The 23,131-nt window shown below is 36.5% G+C and overlaps 2 protein-coding genes across 3 annotated transcripts; one reads left to right on the plus strand and one right to left on the minus strand.

Moving 5' to 3' along the window:
• On the plus strand, positions 1 to 14,757 carry LOC122969380 (class I histocompatibility antigen, F10 alpha chain-like). The gene is made up of 8 exons (XM_044335019.1): positions 1 to 166; positions 3,559 to 3,825; positions 8,481 to 8,759; positions 9,277 to 9,579; positions 10,563 to 10,667; positions 12,866 to 12,883; positions 13,069 to 13,144; positions 13,620 to 14,757. The coding sequence occupies exons 1-7, from the start codon at positions 115 to 117 to the stop codon at positions 13,116 to 13,118; spliced, it is 1,074 nt and encodes a 357-aa protein (XP_044190954.1). The 5' UTR covers positions 1 to 114; the 3' UTR covers positions 13,119 to 13,144; positions 13,620 to 14,757.
• On the minus strand, positions 13,902 to 22,925 carry psmb8a (proteasome 20S subunit beta 8A). Of its 2 annotated transcripts, XM_044335031.1 has the most exons (6): positions 22,436 to 22,925; positions 21,751 to 21,892; positions 20,582 to 20,693; positions 19,202 to 19,331; positions 17,748 to 17,952; positions 17,100 to 17,410 (listed from the first exon to the last, which is right to left on the minus strand). In XM_044335031.1, exons 1-6 carry the CDS (start codon positions 22,583 to 22,585, stop codon positions 17,322 to 17,324), a joined length of 828 nt encoding a protein of 275 aa, XP_044190966.1. In that variant the 5' UTR covers positions 22,586 to 22,925; the 3' UTR covers positions 17,100 to 17,321. The 2 variants fall into 2 exon arrangements, with proteins under 2 accessions (XP_044190967.1, XP_044190966.1); XM_044335032.1 differs by lacking the exons at positions 17,100 to 17,410; positions 17,748 to 17,952 and adding an exon at positions 13,902 to 14,147 and having other exon boundaries at positions 19,161 to 19,331; positions 22,436 to 22,907.
• Between the last annotated feature and the right edge of the window lie 206 nt (positions 22,926 to 23,131).

Here is a 23,131-nt window from a genome sequence, read left to right on the forward strand (position 1 = left end):
TGCCTTTTCTATCCTCAGTTGAGGCTTGAGGTTCGCACAGGGATCACAGTCTGTTTGTCTCTGGAGAAAGAAAACTACTCGTTGTCAGTAAAGTCGTAGATACTGAAGCTCAAAATGAAGATGTTGGTTTTTCTGGCCCTCCTGGGTCTACACAGCGCGGCGGCAGGTAAGTCAATATAGTTTTTTTGTTTGTTTTAAGTCGGTTGATGGTAAAAGAAAAGACTTCATATCTGTAGTCACGACTATACGAACTTAAGGGTGTTTCATGGTAGTAGACGTTTAGTTCCCTTACAGATTATAGAAATGTTAAAAAAAAGTCACAAACTCATTATCTTAAAGTTCACTTTAAATCAGCGAGTTGATTAATTCATATTTTTTGAATAACCTGAATTTTTGGCAAATTAGATTTCCTGCTATATTTCTGAAAGGGGCTGTTAAAACGTGTATTTTTCTTTTCTTTAACTATCTTTAATCAGGGCTTTTACTTTATTTTATAATATTTTATCAGGATCTTTATGATCGATTCGGTCCGAGCGCGTTCTGGACAAAATGGCAGCACAATTACGCAGCGCAAAATAGTCCAACACACACTCAGATAAATAAAGAAAATATGGAAAACATAACTAAAATACAACTAAAAAAAGTAAACTCCACTTTAACGTAGTCTTTAAGTTGTCTATGACGTCATGTTTTCTATTAAAATTTACACATTTATATTTCAAACAAACAACAATGATGAAGATCACATCCTCAGTCAGTGTGTAACCGTTAATTTAGTGATATTAGTCATTACTTATTATTTTATAAATGATGTAAATGTATTAAACCCTTTTCACAGTCTTGAAGACGTCACTACATTTCATCTTAAGTGTGTATAATTAACATCTACAGACTACTGAGAAGGTTTTGGGTTTTTATTTGTAACCATAGCAACATGAGTCAGGAGATGGCGCTGTTTTCATAGATATTGATGCTACTGAAGCCAAACGACTTCCTGCTCTGGTGGCTCAATATTTAATATCATTCACTAATGTCTGTAAACTAAATTACTGACATTCATCATTTATTTTGTTCAACGACTCAAATATAAACTTGTCAAATAACACAGATCCCATGTTCAAAATGACTTAATACTGAGTTTTGTAAGTTTTTTATATTATAACATTATGTCTCAATCTGTAATTTAGTAATCAAATAGTTGTTAAAGTGATTTCTTAAGCAAAAATGTAAATTGTAGTGTTTCTATGACAGTAAACATTTGGTTTTTGACTTTTGGTTTGACAAAACAAAACATTTGAAAATGTTACTGTGGGATCTGTGAACTAGAAATAGACAATTTACACTATGTAATGATATTTTATGAAACAAATAATGGATTAGTTGAAAAATGATTACTTGATTATTTGATAATGAACATAATTGTTAGTTGCAGCCCTAATTAGGTCATATTGATAATTTGTTTAATCTACTAATAAGAAATAGATTTATTAGACATTTTTGTTCTGACCAGTTCAGAATTTTTCAAGTGCAGCTTAATAGTTTAACATCACAGAAACTTGATCTACATGCATTCAGACATCAGAGGGTTCAGGTTAATGGATTAAAGGAACTGCTGCATCAAACCAGACATGACAATAAAAACACATTAAATAAGGACACATGTACAAACATCAGCCTGAGATAAAACAACCGAGCAAATCAGTCACAAAGTCTTTCACACTGTTAAAACTTACAAAGATTTAAAGACATAATTCTCAGAACATAAACATCTTAGTACATAAATGACAGAGGACAGTGGAGGATCATGAAATAAACAATAATGTGATTGTTAAAACTTACAGACACTTTTATAAAGTTTATTCTGTTGAAACTCTGGAATAAAGTTTTGGAATCAGGACTAAGAGTGAATAATGATCAGTTCATGTTGGATATTAGAGTTAATAAATAATCTGCTTTTAATCCAGTATAAACTGATACTAATAGAAACAGTACAGAATGAATACATGAGAGTAAAAATATCACCCAAGAGAACTTTATTAAATATAGAGCTGTAAACATTTCTCTGTGATTGTCAACAATTCAGAAGATTTGGTTTTACACCAAATATTTGTTATCAAAGATATTTGAAATGAAATTTGTTAGTATGATTTTATATGACCCTATGTATTTTACTGATTTTGGATGTTGGACGTGTGACAGAAACATTCCCTGGTCTGTATGACACCTTGGGTAAAATGGCATAGCCCTTCTGGGTGGCCTTTTAGATACAAACAATGGATCCATGGTTAAGTTTGGAACGGTTCCAGATGTGGGCATGTTGTGACACATAATATGTTGTGAGATAGCTGTCAATCACTTGATGGATGGCTCTCAACGGAGGTAGTGCCCCTGGAAAACATGTTATTCATATGATAAGATACAGATGTGTAACCCTATATAAGCTGTGCATCGACAGTGGTACATTGCCCAGACCATCTTTGTATATGGAATGGACCCGATGGCCATCGTCTAATAAACGTCTACAAAACAAGAATTTCGCCAGCTCTTCCTTTGAACGATATCATCACACATCCTTCCTTTCAAAATTTAAATATAATTCTTCAGTTTACATAAATCAAGATATATGAAAGTGAGGGACAGACTCGTAGACTCGTTTGTATTAAAAAAAAAAAAAAAAAAAAAACTCTTTTACTCAAACATTTGAAATCCATAAAACCTCCGATAACATCATCACAAAAATGAAATTAATGATTATTTAATGATGAAAAATGACAACAGCAATAGAAAAGAGCTTAACAACCCACTTCTAAACTGTATAAGTAGAAGTGCTTAAAACCTCAGGAAGAAGAAACCTAAGTTGTCGTCGTTCACAGTTTACAGTATAAAGACCATAATGGACGGAATATAATCAAATACAAAATGTTTTAATGAGCTGAATATAGAAAATAAAATTATAATTACATGCAGCGTATATCAGTCCCTCCAGGAAACTGTGATTTTGTGATCGTAATAATTACAATTTTTCCATTTCCCTCAGTTTTACTGCAAAAAGAAGAAATAGAACATTGTAATTTTAAGAAAGAATTTTTGGCCTTAATAATAATCATAAAAAACTCAGTGAAATCCTGGAGGGACTGATATATATTTTGTCAGGTTTATGGTTTCATATTTCAAACTAAAACAATAATGAGAAGCAGACGCTACTAATGATGATCCTGAAGAATAAACATCTCTACTAACTGGAGACTAAACTGGAGTTTTACTGCACACTAAAAATATATATCAAGAAGTAGAAAAAACAAAAATGCATCTATCAATGAAAGTCAGACATGTGAATGATCTGATGTCTAAATAATTGACTTAATATTTTATTTCAGAATGAATATTGATCAAAAATTTTATAAATGGTTATCAATTTATTTATTGATTGATTGTACAACAGAGATTATCAGCAGGATGAACTGTAGCTCCTTTTTATTCTGTGCACAGAAAAATATTTTTATTTTATGTAAAATTTATTCATAAAACTGAAATGATGACATTAACTTTTTCTTACAGTGACTCACTCTATGAAGAATTTCTACACTGCGTCCTCTCAAGTCCCAAACTTCCCAGAGTTTGTGGCTGTCGGGATGGTTGATGAAGTTCAGATTGCTCACTATGACAGCAACACCAAGAGAAAAGTACCCAAACAGGACTGGATGAACAGAGTCACAGAAGATGATCCACAGTACTGGGACAGGTACAGTGAGATCCTTAGAGGTAACCAGCAGAACTTCAAAGGCAACATTGACATTTTGAAGAATCGCTTCAACCAAACTGGAGGTTTGTTTATGTTTCACTGTTTACTGATAAAATGTTGTTTATGCTTTCACCCTGTTTGTTGTGTAGTAGTAAACAAATGTGAACACACACACACCATCATTCCTCATCAACACTGTTTTATATGGAGGTTTTTCACTCACACACACTGAAACAGACTAAAACACACATTACTGAGACTGAGACTCCTGGATGCTGCTATACTGCACTGATCCAGTGTTTCTGTCCATCCCATAATAACCAACAGAGATTATTAACACTTTATCTCCACTAGATTAGATCAGAATAATCTACTGAACTGCCCACAGTGTAGAAACCTGTTTATCACAACAGTTTTACAACACACAGCTGATAGAGGAACATTACCACCTGGTTTCTTAAACTACGGCGCAGGACTGTAAATGGGACACAGGCTGCTTCTGTCGGGTCCCCGTATGACAGAAGTAACAGTATGTTTTAATAAACCTGACTGACAGGACGACACGGTAAACGTCTCATTCAGATCACAGCACGACTCTACTGTACTGATACACAGTGTGTCCATCCCATAATAAACATATAGTAGAACTACAGATTAGATTAGATTAACTTTACTTGACCACAGTGTGTCTGTGTCATAATAAACACACAGTGCTGAAACCATTAGTCAGTTAATTGATTAGTAGATTAATTCTTAATAATAATAACTATTATTAATAATTAAGTAGATTAATTTGATGCTTTTATCTGTTTTATATTATTAAAAATTAAATACTGTTCAGTGTTGATCAAACAAAACAATCAATCTGAAGATTTCCCTTTAGGCTCTGTGAACTTGTTTTTGGCACTTTTCACTATTTTCTGATATTTCGTAAAGTAAATGTTCAATCGATTAATCAAAAAATTTATCAATAGATGAATTGATAATGAAAAGAATCATTAGTTGCAGCTCTAAATATATAGTAGAAGTACAGATTAGATCAGATTAACTCTACTGTAGTGAACACAGTGTGTTGGTTCATACATGCAGATTAGATTAGATTAACTTCACTTGACTGCAGTGTGTTTGTGTCATAGACTGTATATAAAGATGGACGACATGACAGCTCCCCAAAAGTGAAGCCAAAACATCTGGATCACCCCCTGGTGGCTGGTTGCAGTACAGCTCCTAAATCCTGCCCCCTCCATGTTAGCGGATGGGACATGAGCCAAACTAACGAATCAAAGTGCTCGTCAAATACATTTTTCCCCAAAGATGGTTTCTGTCATTTTAGGTCGTTCTTATCACGCTGATGTTTGTTCAAGTGCTCATTTATCTGATAAGTTTGTTTTTAATTAGTTATTTGACGATATAAAAAAGGGGGGTGTGACGTCATGATTGACAGCTGTGATTGACAGCCCTCAAACCTCCGTCAGACGCGGCAGACAAGCCGAGTGAGCACAGCAGTTTCTGATGGAAGACGCTAATGTAACGTTTACATCTGTGATTCACTACCAGCTGGTACGGCAGGTGGATAGTGTCAATTTAAGGATTACCAGGAGGAGGAGGAGGAGGAGGAGTCGACCCTTCTGTCGCCGTCAGACCGTGTGGAGTTTTAAATGAGATTGATTGAGACTGTAGACGAGAGACCAGCGGCGACGTTAAGGCGAGTGCGTGGAAGGTACGGGATTAAATTAGTGTCATAATAACTGAACAACATCTCCCAACAATCAAACCTAAAAAATGAATTAAAAGTGAAAAAGTGACCTCAAATGCAAAACTTTAGATAAAACTATACAAGAGTGAAACATTTGATTACAATATTCTCCACTTTTCTTTCACTGATCAGGATTTCTCTTTTGTCGACACTTTTTGCTGCTTAATTTTTCAGTTTCGCTGTTGAACTTTTCAGTTTGAGTTCAGAATTTTTCAGTTTCAACGGTCTGGAAGTGCAACAAGTAGTACGACTGACCGTTGACCTGTCCCTTCAAAAGTAATTGGCTAATGGTGACGCAGCCCTGTAAGACCCGCCCACACGCCCTTTGTGTCAGAACTGAAACTGAAAAATTAAGCAGCAAAACTGAAAAAAGTGACCACAAAAGTTTTATTGTAAGTTTTGCCTTTGAGATCATTTTTTTGCTTTCAATTTATTTTTATTCACATTCAATTTAGTTTTTGTCTGATGCTTGGGAGATTTTGTTCAATTATTATGACACAAATTTAATCCCATAGGAAGGAACGTCTACCAGCGGTGGCGTGACGGCGGCGTATATCATAAATTATGATCTAAAAATACGTCTACTAAGTACGTTTGAACTCGGTACGTCAGTTTAAAACCATATAATACACACGTCGTCTCCATGTACGTCGCCTGGTTACCATCAGACATGGACTTCACCAACATTTTTAACATGTTTGTTTTTATGTAAGTTTATTTATTTGTTTTGCACTTTTCATACAGTAGTTGTAACTCAAGGTGCTGTACACATAAGAAAAACATTAAAATACTTCAAATACATTAAAAATAACTGAACATTAAGATACATTAAAAATAAGAGAATAAAAATAAGAAAATAATAAACTGAGACATTAAAGTGCAGAAAGTGTAATAAACATACAGAGGTAGATGTTGGGCAGGAAGTTAATTGAAGTTTTTACTTGACTTTTAAAAGTGCTCACTGAAGTCGCCTCTTTCATTTCTGCTGGTGAGATGTTTCCAGATTTTGGGTGTAGACGATATGCTGCTGTTGTAAGAAGGGTTGAGTTCAGATTCAGGTTGTTTTTTATATGTTTTATATATTATTTCACTCACTCACAACCTGAAAATAGTTTTAATGCAGTAACTATCAAGTTAATCATTAACGCTGAGTGTAAATGAGCCCGATACAGTGTTTCATGTGTGTAAAGTTTGCATTCGTAAATATAATTGTTATATTGGTTTTATTTTATTTATCATGATCACACTCAGCCTCTGATTGGCTCTGACTCTGATATTCTTACCCTAACACTGACCATCTCACTCCTCATGTCTAAACCTAACCAACGAAGGCAACGAGTACTAGCCAATCAGAGGCAGAGGAGGGCGGGTCTTCATGGAATGTGGTTGGGAAAAAAATAAGGCGTAAATGTCACATGACCGTCTCCTTCAGTAGGTAATCGTGGTTCTATCCACTAGCTATCACTTACCGGCTGGTTTCTGCTGGTTTATCTCTCCGGTTCACTCGGCTCTCGGTGGCTGTCAGTCAAGTTGAGGGGGCGTGTCCCGCAGGCCGTCATCCCGCCCCCCCCCGACTGTACTGCACAGACTCTGGTTGCAAATGACGTCACACAAGCAAGATGGCAGCTCCTGAAAATGCGATCTTTTGGATATTTTGGCTTCACTTTTGCACAGCAGCAGGAAGTGGAGACACGTCGTCCATCTTTATATTCAGTTTATGGTCTGTGTCATAATAAACATACATAGTGCTGAAATGATTAGTCAGTTAATTGATTAGTAGATTAACAGAAAATTAATTTTAAAAATCAGATAATCATTTAAAGTCTTTTATCAAGATAAAAAAGTCAAACATTTACTGGTTCCAGTTTCTCAAATATGAGAATTTGATGCTTTTATCTGTTTTATATCATTAAAAATTAAATTCTGTTCAGTGTTGATCAAACAAAACAATCAATCTGAATATTTCACTTTAGGCTCTGGGAACTCGTTTTTGGCACTTTTCACTATTTTCTGAGAAAGTAAATGTTTAATTGATTTATCATAAAAGTAATCAATAGATAAATCAATAATGAAAATAATCAATAGTTGCAGCTCTAAATATATAGTAGAAGTACAGATTAGATCAGATTAACTCTACTGTAGTGAACACAGTGTGTTGGTTCATCCCAGCAGGCAGCATCAAGCCAACATCTGCAGGTGGAAACAGCTGTTGGTTGTATGAAATGATTGACTGATGGATGGACCAATCAGGACACACAGACTGCCTCCCAGTCTCCATAATGGTCCTGCTGGTGTCTTCTTTATTCTGACCAGTTGTAGTAACACACTGCAGAACAGGACACACACACACACACACACACTAGTGACTAATCCTGAATAAAACTCTCCTTCAGTGGAAGCTTCTGGAGCTTCAGGACTGTCTAGTCTGTAGTTTCTCACAGGAAGAGGATGTTGTTGGACTGATCCACTGGCTGCAGGGTTTCAGTGGATGTAATGTTCAGTCCAGGATCAGGTTTAATGTGTGTGTGTTAGTCAGGACTCCACCTCAGTGTGTGTGTGTGTGTGTGTGTGTGTGTGTGTGTGTATGTGTGTGTGTGTGTGTGTGTGTGTGTGTGTGTGTGTGTGTGTGTGTGTGTGTTCCTGCAGCTCACATGAAGTCACACCACCTTCAACAGTGTAGATAAACTGTGTGTTGGTCTCAGTGGAGGTAGTGTGTCTCTGTGGTAAAGACAGGAAATGGACTCTGTTTCCCAGCAGTCTCTGCCTCTCTGTCTCTCTCTGAGTGGTCCACACTGTCCAGATGATGATTGGCTGGGAGTGGTTTCCATCCAGCCAATAACAGCAGAAGGTGTAGATCTTCTGTTTTGGTGTGTGTGGATCAGTGTGTCTCTGTGGTGAAGATGTGATATCAACTGATGATAACTGACTGTGCTGAGATCTCACTCTGGTTTACTGCAGTCTGTGTCTCTGTCTCTCTCTCAGGTGTCCACATTTTCCAGGTGATGTACGGCTGTGAATGGGACGATCAGACTGAAGAACTTAAAGGGAACTATCAGTTTGGTTATGATGGAGAAGACTTCATAGCATTTGACCTGAAGACTCTGACATGGACCGCTCCAAAACCACAAGCTGTCATCTCCAAACACAAGTTGGATGATAATAACGCTCTCTCAGCCAGTCTAAAGAACTACCTCACCCAGGAGTGTGTTGACTGGCTGAAGAAGTATGTGGACTACGGGAAGAGCTCTCTGATGAGAACAGGTAGAATCACATGACCTGATGTAGTTTCATGGACACAACAATGTTAATAAGCCTCCTCTGTTTCTAACTTACAGTAACATTACAATAAATATGAACCAACATACAGAGAGCCACTGTGTCTCAGTTTACACACATTTCTCTTTCATTTTCTCTCTCCCCTCTCTTCATCTCTCTGCCTCCCTCCACCTTTACCCCATTTTCTCTCTGTCTCTCTCTCACATTTATCACCTCTCTTTTTCTACATTTCTGTCTCTTTCTTTCTCACTGTCCTCCTCTTTCTAATCTAGTCTTTCACTCCTCACCTCTTTATCTGTCTTTCTCCTCTGTCCCTCCCTTCTTTTCTCAATCATTCTTCAATGAGGTTTATTTGCATATATATATATTCCTTTATATATATTTATGTCATATATACTGTATATATGTGTTACTAAATACATTACACCAAAATGGAATGATAATATTAATATGTTAAATAATAATAAAGAAACTATAAACTGTCTTCGTCTTTACACTCCAGAGCTTCCCTCCAGAGTGTCTCTCCTCCAGAAGACTCCCTCCTCTCCAGTCAGCTGCCACGCTACAGGTTTCTACCCTCAGAGAGCCACACTGTTCTGGAGGAAAGATGGAGTGGAGTTTCATGAGGACGTGGAAAATGGAGACATCCTCCCCAACCAGGACGGATCCTTCCAGATGAGTGCTGACCTGAAACTTTCATCAGTCAAACCTGAAGACTGGGGGAAGTACGAATGTGTGTTTCAGCTCTCTGGTGTGAAGGACGTCGTCACCAAACTGGACAAAGCTGTGATCAGAAGCAACGAAAGTAAGACTGGAATCAAAAGTGATGAAGATGAAGAAACACACACTTAGTGTAACAATGTATTTATTGTGCTTTGTTTCCTTATGTGGTTTAATTTGTTTCTTTCATCCAGTTTTTAATGAAAAAGTTACAGCTGAGATCAGTTTTAAACCAATAGATATGACTCATCTCAGGATGATCATGTGACCCTGACAGGAATCTACCAATCACTAAAAATTAATTTTCTTAATTTAAGGACATAGTTTTTAAATACGTTAAAGAAATGATTATTGACCACCAAACATTTATGTTGTCTGTCCACTGATTGATGAATACAGAACAATTTCACTAATGAAACATACAAAACTAAAATATTATTTTTTAAATTCTATATTTTGATATTAGCTGCTGTTTGTTTTTTACCACATTTTTAATTTAATTTTTTTAAAATCATTTTTCAGACCACATGTAACCACAGTTTAGAGATTACAGCAGCTGTATTAACTGAACTACTGCTCAGTTTTAGAAGATCAGTAGATGAAATTATTTAATAACTGGATGAATATATTTATGTGTGTAATCTGACTAAAGTTGTCAGTAGCTTTTATTATGCTGAGACACAATGTCAAAGATAAACATACAGGAAAGAAACCAACACACACACATACAGCAAAACAAAGATAGCAAAGCTAAACATGGATAACAAGCATAAATTCAGTTATTGTGTGCAGACAAGTGTGAATCGAAAATACACATCAACAACAACTGAACACACACATATATGTGTGTGTGTGTGTGTATATATATATATATACACACACACACACATATACATATATATACATACACACACACACACACACACACATATATATATATATATATATTGTTTATAAAGAGCTTAAATTGTCACTTGATATACATGATTGTTGTCTGTTTGATGTTCTTTCCTTCTAACCTGCTTCATTTGTTCAGGTTGTAACTATTTTTTGTTGTTTTTTGCACAGAGACTGACATGACCATCATCATCGTTGTTGCCGTGGTTGTTGTTGCTCTCGTCGTCATCGCTGTTGTTGGATTCATGGTTTACAAGAAGAAGAAAGGCGGCGAAGGTGAGAGACCCAAACAGAAAGATTTCCTCATTTGTCCATTTCATTTCTTTGATTTTAGACTTTGAGTTGATGCTTTTAACCTGATTACAAAAGTGAAGCAAACTTCAATTCATAGTTCACTGAAATCTGTTCTAAACAACATGAAGTGATGTAAATCACACTGTATCATATCTGCTACTTTTCTTCATATATTATGTTCAATACAAGTTTACTCTTAGAAAATATGATTATATTTCAATGTATGTGTTACTGGTAATACACTCAGAGATACAATCATGTCCCTTTAAAACTGACTGGTGACTTTATGGCACCATTTTAAGGTAGTTAGTTGCTCTCAGGCTGAGAGTGAATCTGCACTGTTGTGTTTTAAACAGTACAGGGGTCCGTTTCACAAAGCAGGTTTAGTGAAAACTCAGAGTCTGTTAACCCTGAAATGAGGGAAACTCTGAGTTTTCCGTTTCAAAAAGGGAGGTAACTCAAACCAGAGAAAGAGGGATAACTCTAGCCTGTTTCAGAGAGAGGGGTAACTTAAGCTCTCGGTCAGTTACCGTAGTAACAGACTCTATGAACCTAACCTGGTCGGGACCAGGTTTTTCTCAGTGAACCTCGAGTTTCCCTCAGTCTCCGCCCTCTTTCAGAGCCACACACTCCATTTGATTTCCTCATTCATTCAGTCAGCAGGCAAGTTTTGGCGTAGCCTAGTTCTGCCGTCTGTCATTTAAAAAAATCATTAAAAAAAATCAGAGTCAGTATATTAGAAGTCCATTAGGCACAGTAGGTGGCCACTTTTTCACTAACATGGCATGTCCTTTTGATAACGATCCCGTGGATGAAGGTGCAGCATCACTGCGCAGAGAATTAAATATTCGTTGAGAGATGGTTATCAGACCACGCATAGATGTTCTAGCATTTCCAGACAATTATCTTTTTGAGTGGTACCGTTTCACGTCACAGTCCATCATCTACATACACAACCTAATCCATCCTTACATTTGCAACATTACCAATCGTAGTCATGCTCTCACATCCCAGCAGATATTGTGTGTTGCGCTGCGTTTCTTTGCAAATGGAAGTTTTTTGTACAGTGTCGGAGCCAGCCACTGGCCTTCCTAAATTCTGGCTTAGGGCCAGCTCCTCTGCCTCCGTTAGAGGTGGCGGTGCTGGACCACCACCCCTTTTACAGACATCTGCCTTCTTTCTGTTGGCTGAGTAGAAGTCTGTGTTAGTTTAAATAGGATTCATTATTTAACAGAACATGATGTAGATGAGAAGACATTTATGTGTGTGAAACCAGCATTATGTTGGGGATAAAAAAACTGCACAGTCAAACAGCCACTTAATATTTACTTTACAATGTAAAAGATGATCAAAGTGAGGTACCCCCATGAGATTATGCCGAGGTCTCACCTGTTTGAACAATGTTTTTAAATTTCATCCTAAACTGCTGCCAAGTGCGCTTCTCCCTCGCGGGATTGGACCTAAATGAAATAAATTAATAGGCGACCAATCAAGCAGTTTTCCTCTGTAATATTATTGTGATTGTAAAGGACTACATTTAAACTTACGCATTGACCCGAGCAGCAATGTTCTCCCACGCCGTCTCCCTCTCTTTTGCAGCTGCAGCGGTGTTGCACTTCTTTTTGAAAACATGTTCAAACTCGCCGTATTATCGCATTAAGATTTCTAATTCTGGTGGGGCGAAAAACGCAGCCCTCCTCTTCCCCGTTGCCATGGTGACTCGTTGAATCGGGGCTCCATTGATGCTGGCTTTTTATAGTTGTGGTGCACGCGCTTAACTCCAGGTGAAACTACTCCGAGTTGATTAAACTGACTCAAATCAGCTGTTCTGGAACCGGAAACTCAGTTTCCTATCTCAGAGTAGATCAACTCAGAGTTCAGGATTAGACTCAGAGTTTGTTGAACCTGCTTTGTGAAACGGACCCCAGGAGTCTATGTGAACTGTGTGTTAAGATAAGAAACACATGTCAACCTTTAAAGGTTTACACTCTGTACCTGGTTTTGAATCCTACAATGACAATAATATGATGATGTAAGACAAGTTATAGGAAAATAAGTATCAGAAGATCAGTTTGAGTGACTAGAACAAGGGATCATATTCATTTGGAAGAAGGTGTTAAAATATTTTAGGATTATGGAATTTGTGAGAACTGAAATGATTTCTCTGCTTTTTTTTCCAGCCAAAGTCCTTAATAACTGTAAGTAAACTTGTTTTTATTTATTTATTTATTTATTTTACCTGTCTGACCTTTTGTACTCTGCTGTAGATGTGTTTTTTGGAGATTGTGCAGATTAACATTTTCTGCACATTTTTCCTGCAGTGTGACTTGTTTGTAGTTCAGTGCAGGATTAGTGGACTAACTGTGTGTTTCTGACTTTACAGCCTCTGAAAACAGCTCTGAGCTCTCTGCGAAACTGAATCAAGAAGCCTGAATGACAAACACACCAACCTGCACACAGTGAGTTACTTCATATGGGAAATGAACTGTTTATAGTTCTTGTTAAACAAAGTTACATTAAATTATCTGCAAAATAATGTTATAAGATTGTTAATTCATCCACTATGAAGTCTGTGAAACTTTGTAGTTGCAAAGAAGTTTTTTTGACTTTAAATTGGTCTTTAACAACAAATATGAAGCTGTTTTTAAATAAAGTTAAAATATTAAGAAAGGAGCAGAAACCTTCACATCAGAGGGTCAGATAAGTGTTTTATTAAAAACTTTTGAGAAAACAAGTTTAGAAAACGCAGATAAACGAGGTAAAAACAAATGACTTAAAGTATTATAGGTAAATCCCTCAATGACTCAGTCATTGATATTTTAGGTCTGTATGATCAATCTTAGATAATTATAATGTGATATGTGTGGTTTTGTGTAGATTTATGTGAACTATGTTGATGCTATATTAATATATTTGTTTTGTCTGTCTCTTCAGGTTTATGGATAAATTGTGCACTGAAGCAAAGACAGATGCCAAATTCTCCTGTCCATCTGTAAACTGTCAATAAATTGGTTATTAATCAATCATGTTATAAATTTAGAATTATAGTGGTTATCTGGTTAATCTTGTAGTTGGTGATTAGTAAAATTGGATTACTGTCAAGAAAACAAATTTAAAAGGCATTTTGGTCTTAAAAGCATTATTTGAATATGAATTGACAAACATTTTACAGATATAAAAGTTAAATCTGATATTAAATGATTTTGATCATCGTTTTGAAACAAAAAGGCAAACAAATCATTTCTTCATGATGGTAAATTCAGTTAGATCGTTTTTATTTTTATTTGGAGAGATGTAAAGTCAGATGTGTCAGACAACCAAAACATCATAATATTCTTCATACATACACAATATATTTTTGAGGTTTTGGTGTTGATGTAAAACAAATCCATAATATCCATAGTTAAATATTTCTGGTGGTGGGATTTACCTGGTAAAATCACACACACACACACACACACAAATATACATGTCACAATTCATTCACTGGATTTTTGCATCAGTTTGATGAAGTATCTTGATGCGCCTGGTATTTATTTTAATGGACAGGTTTAGAGTTAGACACATTCCTGTCTGATTATTTTATCTATAATCTGTTAATTGAATTTGCAGAACAATTTACATATACATTTATCTCTACAGTGATATAAAATAAATATACAGTGATAGAAGGTTTTTCATGTTACCCTCCACAAACACTCAAATATACAGAATAAACATTATTTTCCAGGTGTGTAAATATTCTCGCTTGTTAATTTCTTTTAAAATTGATCAAGTTAAAAGTTTTAGATTAATTAGTAATCATTTGTGTGTTTTGATGTTTTTACTAGTTAATCAAGTTGTTTTTCCTAATTAATGTTCTTTCTTAAGTCTTTTCCATATTGTTATAGTGTAATTTTAGTTTGGTTAGTAAAGGACAGGGGTTTTCTTTCTCTGAGTTTCTGTAAACATGTAAGACGTTGATTCTCAAAATCACTTCCTGTGTTGGATGACGATGAAAGTCAAATTCTGTTGCACTGCTGTTTGATTCTTTTTGTATTTTGATTTCAATAAAGTCCCCAAAATTCCAAAAGTTTGGTTCTTTTTGTTAGTTTATTAAGTGTTTGTTTACTCATTTATGACTGTAGTTTCAGTAAAATGAATATTGCCTGAATACTCAGTATTGTCACAGAGACTAAATGCTCCAGCCGGTATCTTGTTCCAGACCTAAAAGCTTCCTGCTGTTTAACAGAGATAAATGAATAGAAGAAAGAAATAAAGTTTAGAACCACAGTTTTCTAGTTCTCAGTCATTTAAAGGTTGTGTGCAGTTTTCATTTTACTGATGTTGAGACTTGGCAGCTCCTGGATTAGAGAAGTTCTTCACACTGCTCACATAAAGGCTCAAACTGGTGTGTTGGTTTTCCCCTGAACAAACCTGTTGCACTGAGTTCTGCCTGGCAACTGATGACACGACAAGTCTCAGGAAATTACTCCAGTTCTTTCATTACACCAAGTAATAATGTGTGAGGTGCAAAACACAACAACATTTAAGGAATCAACATTTCACTAAACCAAAAACACAACAAACATTTCCACAAAACACAACACAATGAAATGTGTTTTCTGTTTTGTTGTGTTTCCTGAGACGATGTTAATGTTTTGAGACCAGAACAACGCAGTTCCTCCATGGAGAAAACCTGTGAGACTGAATACTGCATAGCAACAGGTGACCTCATCACAGTACCTTTTAATTTTCTATTTATGAGAAATAAAACATTGTTCTGTGTTGTATTATCAACCATTATAATATTTTAAGCTATAAAATACACAATAACAAAACCAAAAGTACTATTTATACACAGTAATATTAATTTAATGGATATATTAGTGAGATTCTGTAACGTCAGTTACCATGAAGATGATATCTTTTGAAATCTCACCTGACAGGTTCAGAGCTGATTTGTTTCCTGGTATGAGGTGGAGAGGAGGTTTAGCACTTACTGTTTGTTTGTGGTCACATTTCACCCGACACACAGTAATAAAACCAAAAATGTTATGATGAGGTGACACACCTTAAAATTTCCTACCACAGTTCAGTGTAGAAACATATAACAGAAACAACATAGTTTAACAAAACGTTGAAAATGTAGTAACGTTATTATGTTGAATAATTGTGTGGTTAATAATCACAGATAAGAACCTAAAGAACTACATTAAGTATATTTTATATTTGGCAGATGCTTTTGTTCAAAGCAACGTAGATCAAATTAAATAATCTGTACAGATATTTTACATAATATCAACCATATGACAACATATTGTTCCCAGTGACTGGAAATGCTTTGCTTTTGTCTAAACAATGAATTATATTCTCACTGGTGGAAATAGCTGAGTACATTCACTACTGTATGATGTACTTTTATGTTGCTTTATATTTCTACTCCACTACATTTCAGAGGGAAATATTGTACTTTTCTCTCCACTGTATTTATTCAGCTGCTATAGTTACTCTGCAGAGTAAGATTTGGCACCAAACACCATACAGTATATGATCAACTTGTAAAATATTTTTACTACTTTACTGACAGTATAAACTAGTTAAAACCAGATACATTAAACTGCTGCTTTCATGTTTACCTGTTTATACCAATAATCCAGTATAGTAACACTCTAAAGGGACATTCTGCCAGTCATGAGTACTTTAAAACTCTTTTTTGCATGTATTGATTCTGTACTTTCAGGACTTTTACTTGTTATTGAGTAAATGTACATTGTGTTATACTTTTATTTAATAATGGATCTGGGTGCTTCTTCCACCACTGCACATTCCTCTGATTTCCAGTAACTTACTGGCTCACTCTATTGAATTTTCTACCAGAGGCTTTATATCATAAAGCATCAGACTGTATCAGTTCAGGTTAATCATAACAGCACAAACCAGTTAGTTGAACAGTTGTCTTTATTTGTAGCTCAGTGTTGTATTTGTAAGATTATTTAACAGGATATCTGGTTGACACAACCTTAAAGAGACAGTTCACTCAAAATAAAAAAAATAAAAAATAAAAATTCTCACTGGCAATGCAGATAGTTTTGGTTTTATCTTCCCACTGTTTCAGAGATTTCTGCCTTGACCCTAATATGATGGAGATGAATGTAATTTAATATGTGGTGCAGCATTAAAGAAGACCTCACTCACTATAAAAAGATTTCATTGGAACTACTTTCTGCGGCAGAAAGCATATTTTCTTCACACATTTTCATTTTTGTTAAATCATTTATTTAATCTTTAGAAACAGTTGATCATCCTTTCCTTTGTTTTGCTTATGAATAATTTAAATGTTGTTTTTCAGTGGGTGAAATTGTATTTCTATACATTTCAAATAAACACAAAAAAGAATCTGCATGGCTAGATAACACTAGAGGTAAGTTTCTCTTTTTTTGTCAATTTGGGTGAACTGAACCATTTAATGCACAAAATGATACATTGAATAATGTAATCTTGGAAAACTACTGTGTCAACAGTATGTATCTCTGCACCTAAATCATTTTTACCTCCTTCTTTAAAAAATGTTATATTTTGTGAAATCATTTTGGTAAGAAACACATCATTGGACCGTTCAGAGTGTTGATGTTGACCTGGGTTTAGGGGTCAAACTCAGAACATCCCCTTCCTGTAACGGTGGATCAGCTCTGATACATCTTCCTTACACACCTTTATCCAGCCGTCCTCCTGCATGTGGTACACTAGACGAACACACAAACAAACACACAGAGGTTAACACACATATACACACATAAAACACTTAAGGGCTCATACACACATAGTTTTATACATCACAAGACTAAACAACTTTCAGTCTTTGGCCAAAATGATGTCAGGATGGTAGATAAGCAGGAAATCAATGTTTAGAGAGAGATTTTAAAAATTCTTTAGTGAGGACTAAGAGAATGAATATCCAGTTGCTTACAACAGGCGTATATTTATATTATTACAATGTTAGATGTATAATTAAAAAAAGGAAAAGAAATGTAGAAAAAGCTAACAAAAAAGACAGACTAAAATAAAGAATGTAATACTCACTGTTGACCACTCCTCCAGAGTAGGCGTCCCTGTGTGTAGCGTGAGCGATGCCCCGACGGCCCAGTTCATACGCCTCCTCTACCGTCATGTCCTCCCTGTAACCGCTGTCCACCACACCGTAGGCGAAGCTGCTCCCACAGCCGGTGGAGAACATCCGGCCAGACAGACGTGTCCCGTTATCGTCCACATAGTACAGACCAGGGCCCTGCAGAGCACACAGTCATTGTATTATCATTTCATATACAGCCCACTAGTTTCTGATACATCTCCAAACACAAATTGCTTTCATTACTTTATGAGTCTGATCAATTGTAACAATAAAATAGTACTTCTAGATAGAGATGCATATACTGCTATACAGCTTTTTTTGGTTCTTCTTCAAATTTGATGAACTTCTCCATGAATGACATCTACAATGTATACTTGTATCTTCATCAAAGAAACAATGTAAGATGTAATTTGGGAAACATTTCTACCTTTATGTGTTTTATGTATTTGTCTGAGATGTAGTTCACTGCAAAATACACACTTATTTTTTACAGACTGTACCTCTTCCTTGATATCTGTTGCTATATTAATGCTTGTTTGCTAAATGCACTGGCCGTTACCTTTAATTGATGGACCTGTCTTTTATGTGTTTATGTGTTGATTGGGGTCTATAGTTTTTGCAGGACTGTTTTGCCATTGTGAATAAAGTGACTTCTCGTCATTGAGTCATCACAGGTCAACTTCCTTATTTTTTCAAACTTGATTAGCTCAGAAACTCATAGTTATCTTTTAATATGGCCACAGGAATAGAAACACTTGTTTGTACTGCAAACCACAACATTACAATATACTAATACCTCTGTAATGAACTTTCTATAAAAAAATCTTGGTCACAATACGTGTCAGACTGCACAATATCAATTTGAGGCTGTCAGTTTGTGCGCTGAACGTTTGGTTAATCGTAGGGCTATGATGTAAATAGAGAAAAGTATATGAAAGACTCAACAGCATTTTCAACAGCTTTTTCATTTCACCTCTATCGTTTTGGTTTTGTTTATTAAAGAGAATAAGTTTGTTTTCCAAAAAACTTTATATAACAAACAGCATTTACAAATGTACACCAGTTAATCTATTCTATGAGAATTTGGTCTTAAAATTCTGACTGATTTCTGTTAGTTTTTCTCCAAATCAGTCGATGGGGGACGAGTCACAGTGAAATCGAGCAGCACCGTTTTGGATAGATGAAGGATTTTGACACATTTCTCTCATGATTGTCAACTTTTGTCTCAGACAGCCCAAAATCACACAGTGTAAAAGGGCCTTTAACAGAAAGTGATAGAAAGACTATCATGTGTCAGGCTCTGAGTGCTGCTGCATGTAAGACTAACTCACACACACACACACACACACACACACACACACACACACACACACACACACACACACACACACACACACAAGCCTACCTCTTTGTCCCATCCACAGATCATGCTTCCCATAGAGAGGCCCATGCCTCTGTAACCCAGCATCATGTTAGACAGCAGCTTTGATGCAGCAGCCACAGAGATCCTGTGGTTGTTCCTCAGCCTGTAGAGTCTGCACAAAATCATCAGAAAATCAGTCAAAAATCCAAACTAATACTCATGATACTCATCTGGTTTATAACGAAGTTGATGTTTTGTTTTGTTTTTTCAGTTTATCTGAACAAAATTATTCCATACATGTTGTCAGTCTGGTGTGTCCTGAGTGTTATCACACATACTTGATATTTTCATCAGTGTTCTTCATGTGTGAACTGTTAAATTACTGTTTTTCTGGGGATGTCTGACTTTACTCAATGTAATTTTTGTGTTGATATCACATTGGCAATGAGACAATTTGGCTCATTTAATCACTCACATTAGAAAACTGATGACAAAAAACATTGTTTAATAGCAATTGAGGCCCTGCAGAAGAGATCAGGAGTCACAGTGGCAATTACAGTAAACATGTATGTGCTGACCCTCTCATAGGTAACTTTACTCCTCATCAAGTGGGTGTCTGACCTAATGTGAGATGGTCTCAGACAAAATTACGTCCGGGTGCCTGGCATAAGGGAGGCAAGTACAAACCGACAGCCAGAAGATTAAAGTACCAAATGCTTAGGGACACACACAAAGAGAGACAAATGTATGCTTCATATCCTGCAGCGTCTTTCAAGTGCTTAGACAGACAGATGACTTGTCAGCAGTGACACAAACACAGGCGGACTAATGTGGACAGTTTGGACAGACAGAATGAAGAGAAGAAGAGAAGACCAACATCCTGGAACCATTCAAACCTGGTTTTAACATGTGATTTTTACCTGGATATATGATCTGAATAATGACATCTGATCCGTGGGTCTTTACATTTACACCTGGTATTAATAAGAGCTCTTGTTATCTTGACTCCACCACGCTGTGATCAAATCACAATATGCAAATTAGTTGGCAGAGCTAGCAGACTTGTCATCAAACATGTGTCCCATTGTCAAGGGAAGCAACGCTGTGGATGGTAGTCATTCTTTTTTTGGAGGGAAGACTTATAGCTAAGGCTAATACTTGTAGCTTTTGTCCAGCGTGCTTAAGCTAGCAGAAGGAGGTGGAGTCAGGTGTTGTTGGGAGGTGGTCTGACCAATCCCATCGTATTCTGATCACATTGTATACATTTACACCTTGCATCAACATGCATTTTTCTTTATCCAGAGAAGATATCCAGATACAGATTGCATGTCAATGAAAGGTGTAAACAGGGTCTCAGAATAACACATGATAAAAGCATTCACAAACAAACACATAAAGGACGAGCAGTTAGATGTGACAGACCTGCATTCTTTGGCCAGAAGTCTCTCCCAGTACTGACAGTCTGCAGCGCTGCCTGACATGGTGCCCAGCAGGTAGGGGTTGATCTCTATCACCTTGTTGACATCATTAGATGCTGAAGAGCCGCAACACATTTCAGAAAAAGAGACATTTAGGGACCAAGTTGTCAACACTATGAGATATGCTTCATTTCATTCATTTCAACACAAAATGTCACCACACCACCATGTATGAAGTCGTCCTTTTTACATACATTTTCATGTCATAGATTAACATCTCTGTCATTTCGTCTGTAAATAGTATCTATATATGTCAGGTTTGGTTGCTTTATTATTAGCTTTGCAATCTTCTGGCTAAACACTATATTATAGTGATATTTCACATGTTACAGCAAAGCAATGTGTTACTTGATATAATTCCACTCTGCATTAAAAAGTGTATGATGAAAATATCCAGTAAACAGTCAATTTGCAATAAACTCCACCAATATGGGTCAGTGGCGACCTAAAGCATAGAGAAGCAAGCTTGTGACCTCACTGTAGACCTGGGTGAGGAAAGTCAAAAGCAGCACTTGCCCCTCCCTCATTACCACCATTGAGGTTCCCTTGAGCAAAGCCCTTACCCCCAACTAATGCTCTGAGAGTATTGCTCCCAGAGAAACTCCCCTGAATAAATAAAGGTTTAAAATGTTTTTGATGGTAAACATTTAATAAGTGGCTCAGATGAAACTATGCTACTGTTAGGCTACTTAATCCCATGTTATTTGTGTTTATGTCCAATTGCACTGGACCAAATGATCAAACATAAAGGACACAGTAACCTTTAGAGATTAATCAGAATCAATTGCAGATATAACCCTATTTATTATCAGGTCACATTACTAGATTTGGGCAAAGATACATGCAGATGAGTTTATCTAAGGTGTTTGTTGTCTGTACAGTACAGTAGGGTAATGGTGGCTGGACAATATGACTGTTAATTGGGCCACATCTCTCTATAACTCAGGTACCTTTTCTCACAGCAGCTAACATGCAATCAAAAGATGTCAAATGACAAGTGATGTATAATCAATATTTCCCACAATTTGCCCAACTTTTGTGCAGGTCCGCCTTTCCCAAGTCTGGAAAGGAAAAGAAAAAAAAGTTTCCATAGTTTTCCAGACATATATTTACCTAAGTAACGGCCAGCTGAGGCTCTGGAGTCCACAGCCACGATGACTCCATGTCTGAACTTGAAGGCCAGGGTGGTCGTACCATGGTTCATTTCGATGCACACACCCCCATCATGGTTGCAGGACTTGAGAAAGCCTGAGGGCTAAAAATGAAGCCAAAGAAGAGAGAACTCATGTTACATGATGTGTAATTGCACGTGTGTGGAAATGACTTAGCTTACGTTCAGGGACGCACACCGGTTGATTGGGGACGGCTGAAAAGTTGATTTTTTTGGGCCAGTGGTTATGGTTAAGGTTAGGGTAACTCCAGGAAATGAATCTAAGTCTATGCAATGTCCCCAAAAGTGACCTAGGTAAGCATGTGTGTGTGTGTGTGTGTGTGTGTGTGTGTGTGTGTGTGTGTGTGTGTGTGTGTGCGCGCGCGCGCGCGCGCGCGCGTGTGTAAGGGAAAATGAGAGTGAAATATTTATCAGAACCTATTATTCTTTGACAATAACTCGTGATAGTGAAGATTAATGCGGAATATGATATTTCATTGGTAGCAAACAAACACTTAAAACAAGAGACGCGTAAAATAACTTGATAACCTCATCGCGTCTGACGCGTCACGCTTGTAGCAGGTTATCCGGATATGATTTAGTAGCCAATATTAATATCTTACCAAAATTTTGTGAAAAGATACTCACGTCTACACCCATAGGTACAGCAAATTCCTGAGTTTTGGCCCCGAAATTGTAGTGGTTGGTTCTGTCGACGAGATGCGTTTGTCCAGCTGGAAGAATCTGCCCGCGGAGCTCAGAATAAGTCTTGAAACCAGTTATGTCGAAAAGAGCCATTATGTATTAAAGTGCACACACTTTATTTTAATTATATTCTACAGTTTAGGTGTTCAATTTTCCAAAAAAGACGAAGGCGGCTGACAATGCGTCAAGGATAATTTCCTCATACGCGACAAAGAATTCGAAAGTGAAAGAGTTTATAACAATATTTCAGTAGACTTTTTTTCTCTAAGAGCTACATGCAAATCAGAAAAACACAAAACTAATACGCAACTATTATACATATATTTAATCAATACGTTGAAATCAAGAAGCTTGACCAAAATATAAAAATCTCCCTGACTCCCCGCAGATTTGATCAAAAAGATAAAAACCGCATAAACCAATAGGAGAGCTTTATATTTTTCTCATCATCAGTCTCTAGGCGGAAATGCAACACTCAGGTTTGAGAAGCCAGCCAGGTCAATGACAATATTAGCGCATGTAATAAAATACACAATCTAATGTAGATAATTCATAATGTAGCATGATATGACATATAAACCAATGTAATGTGCAGTAAAGTTGCCTACAAGAGCTCATTTTTAATGGGAGTGTTGTGGT

This window comes from Thunnus albacares, chromosome 19 (genome assembly GCF_914725855.1).
Source record: "Thunnus albacares chromosome 19, fThuAlb1.1, whole genome shotgun sequence".
Taxonomy (NCBI): domain Eukaryota; kingdom Metazoa; phylum Chordata; class Actinopteri; order Scombriformes; family Scombridae; genus Thunnus; species Thunnus albacares.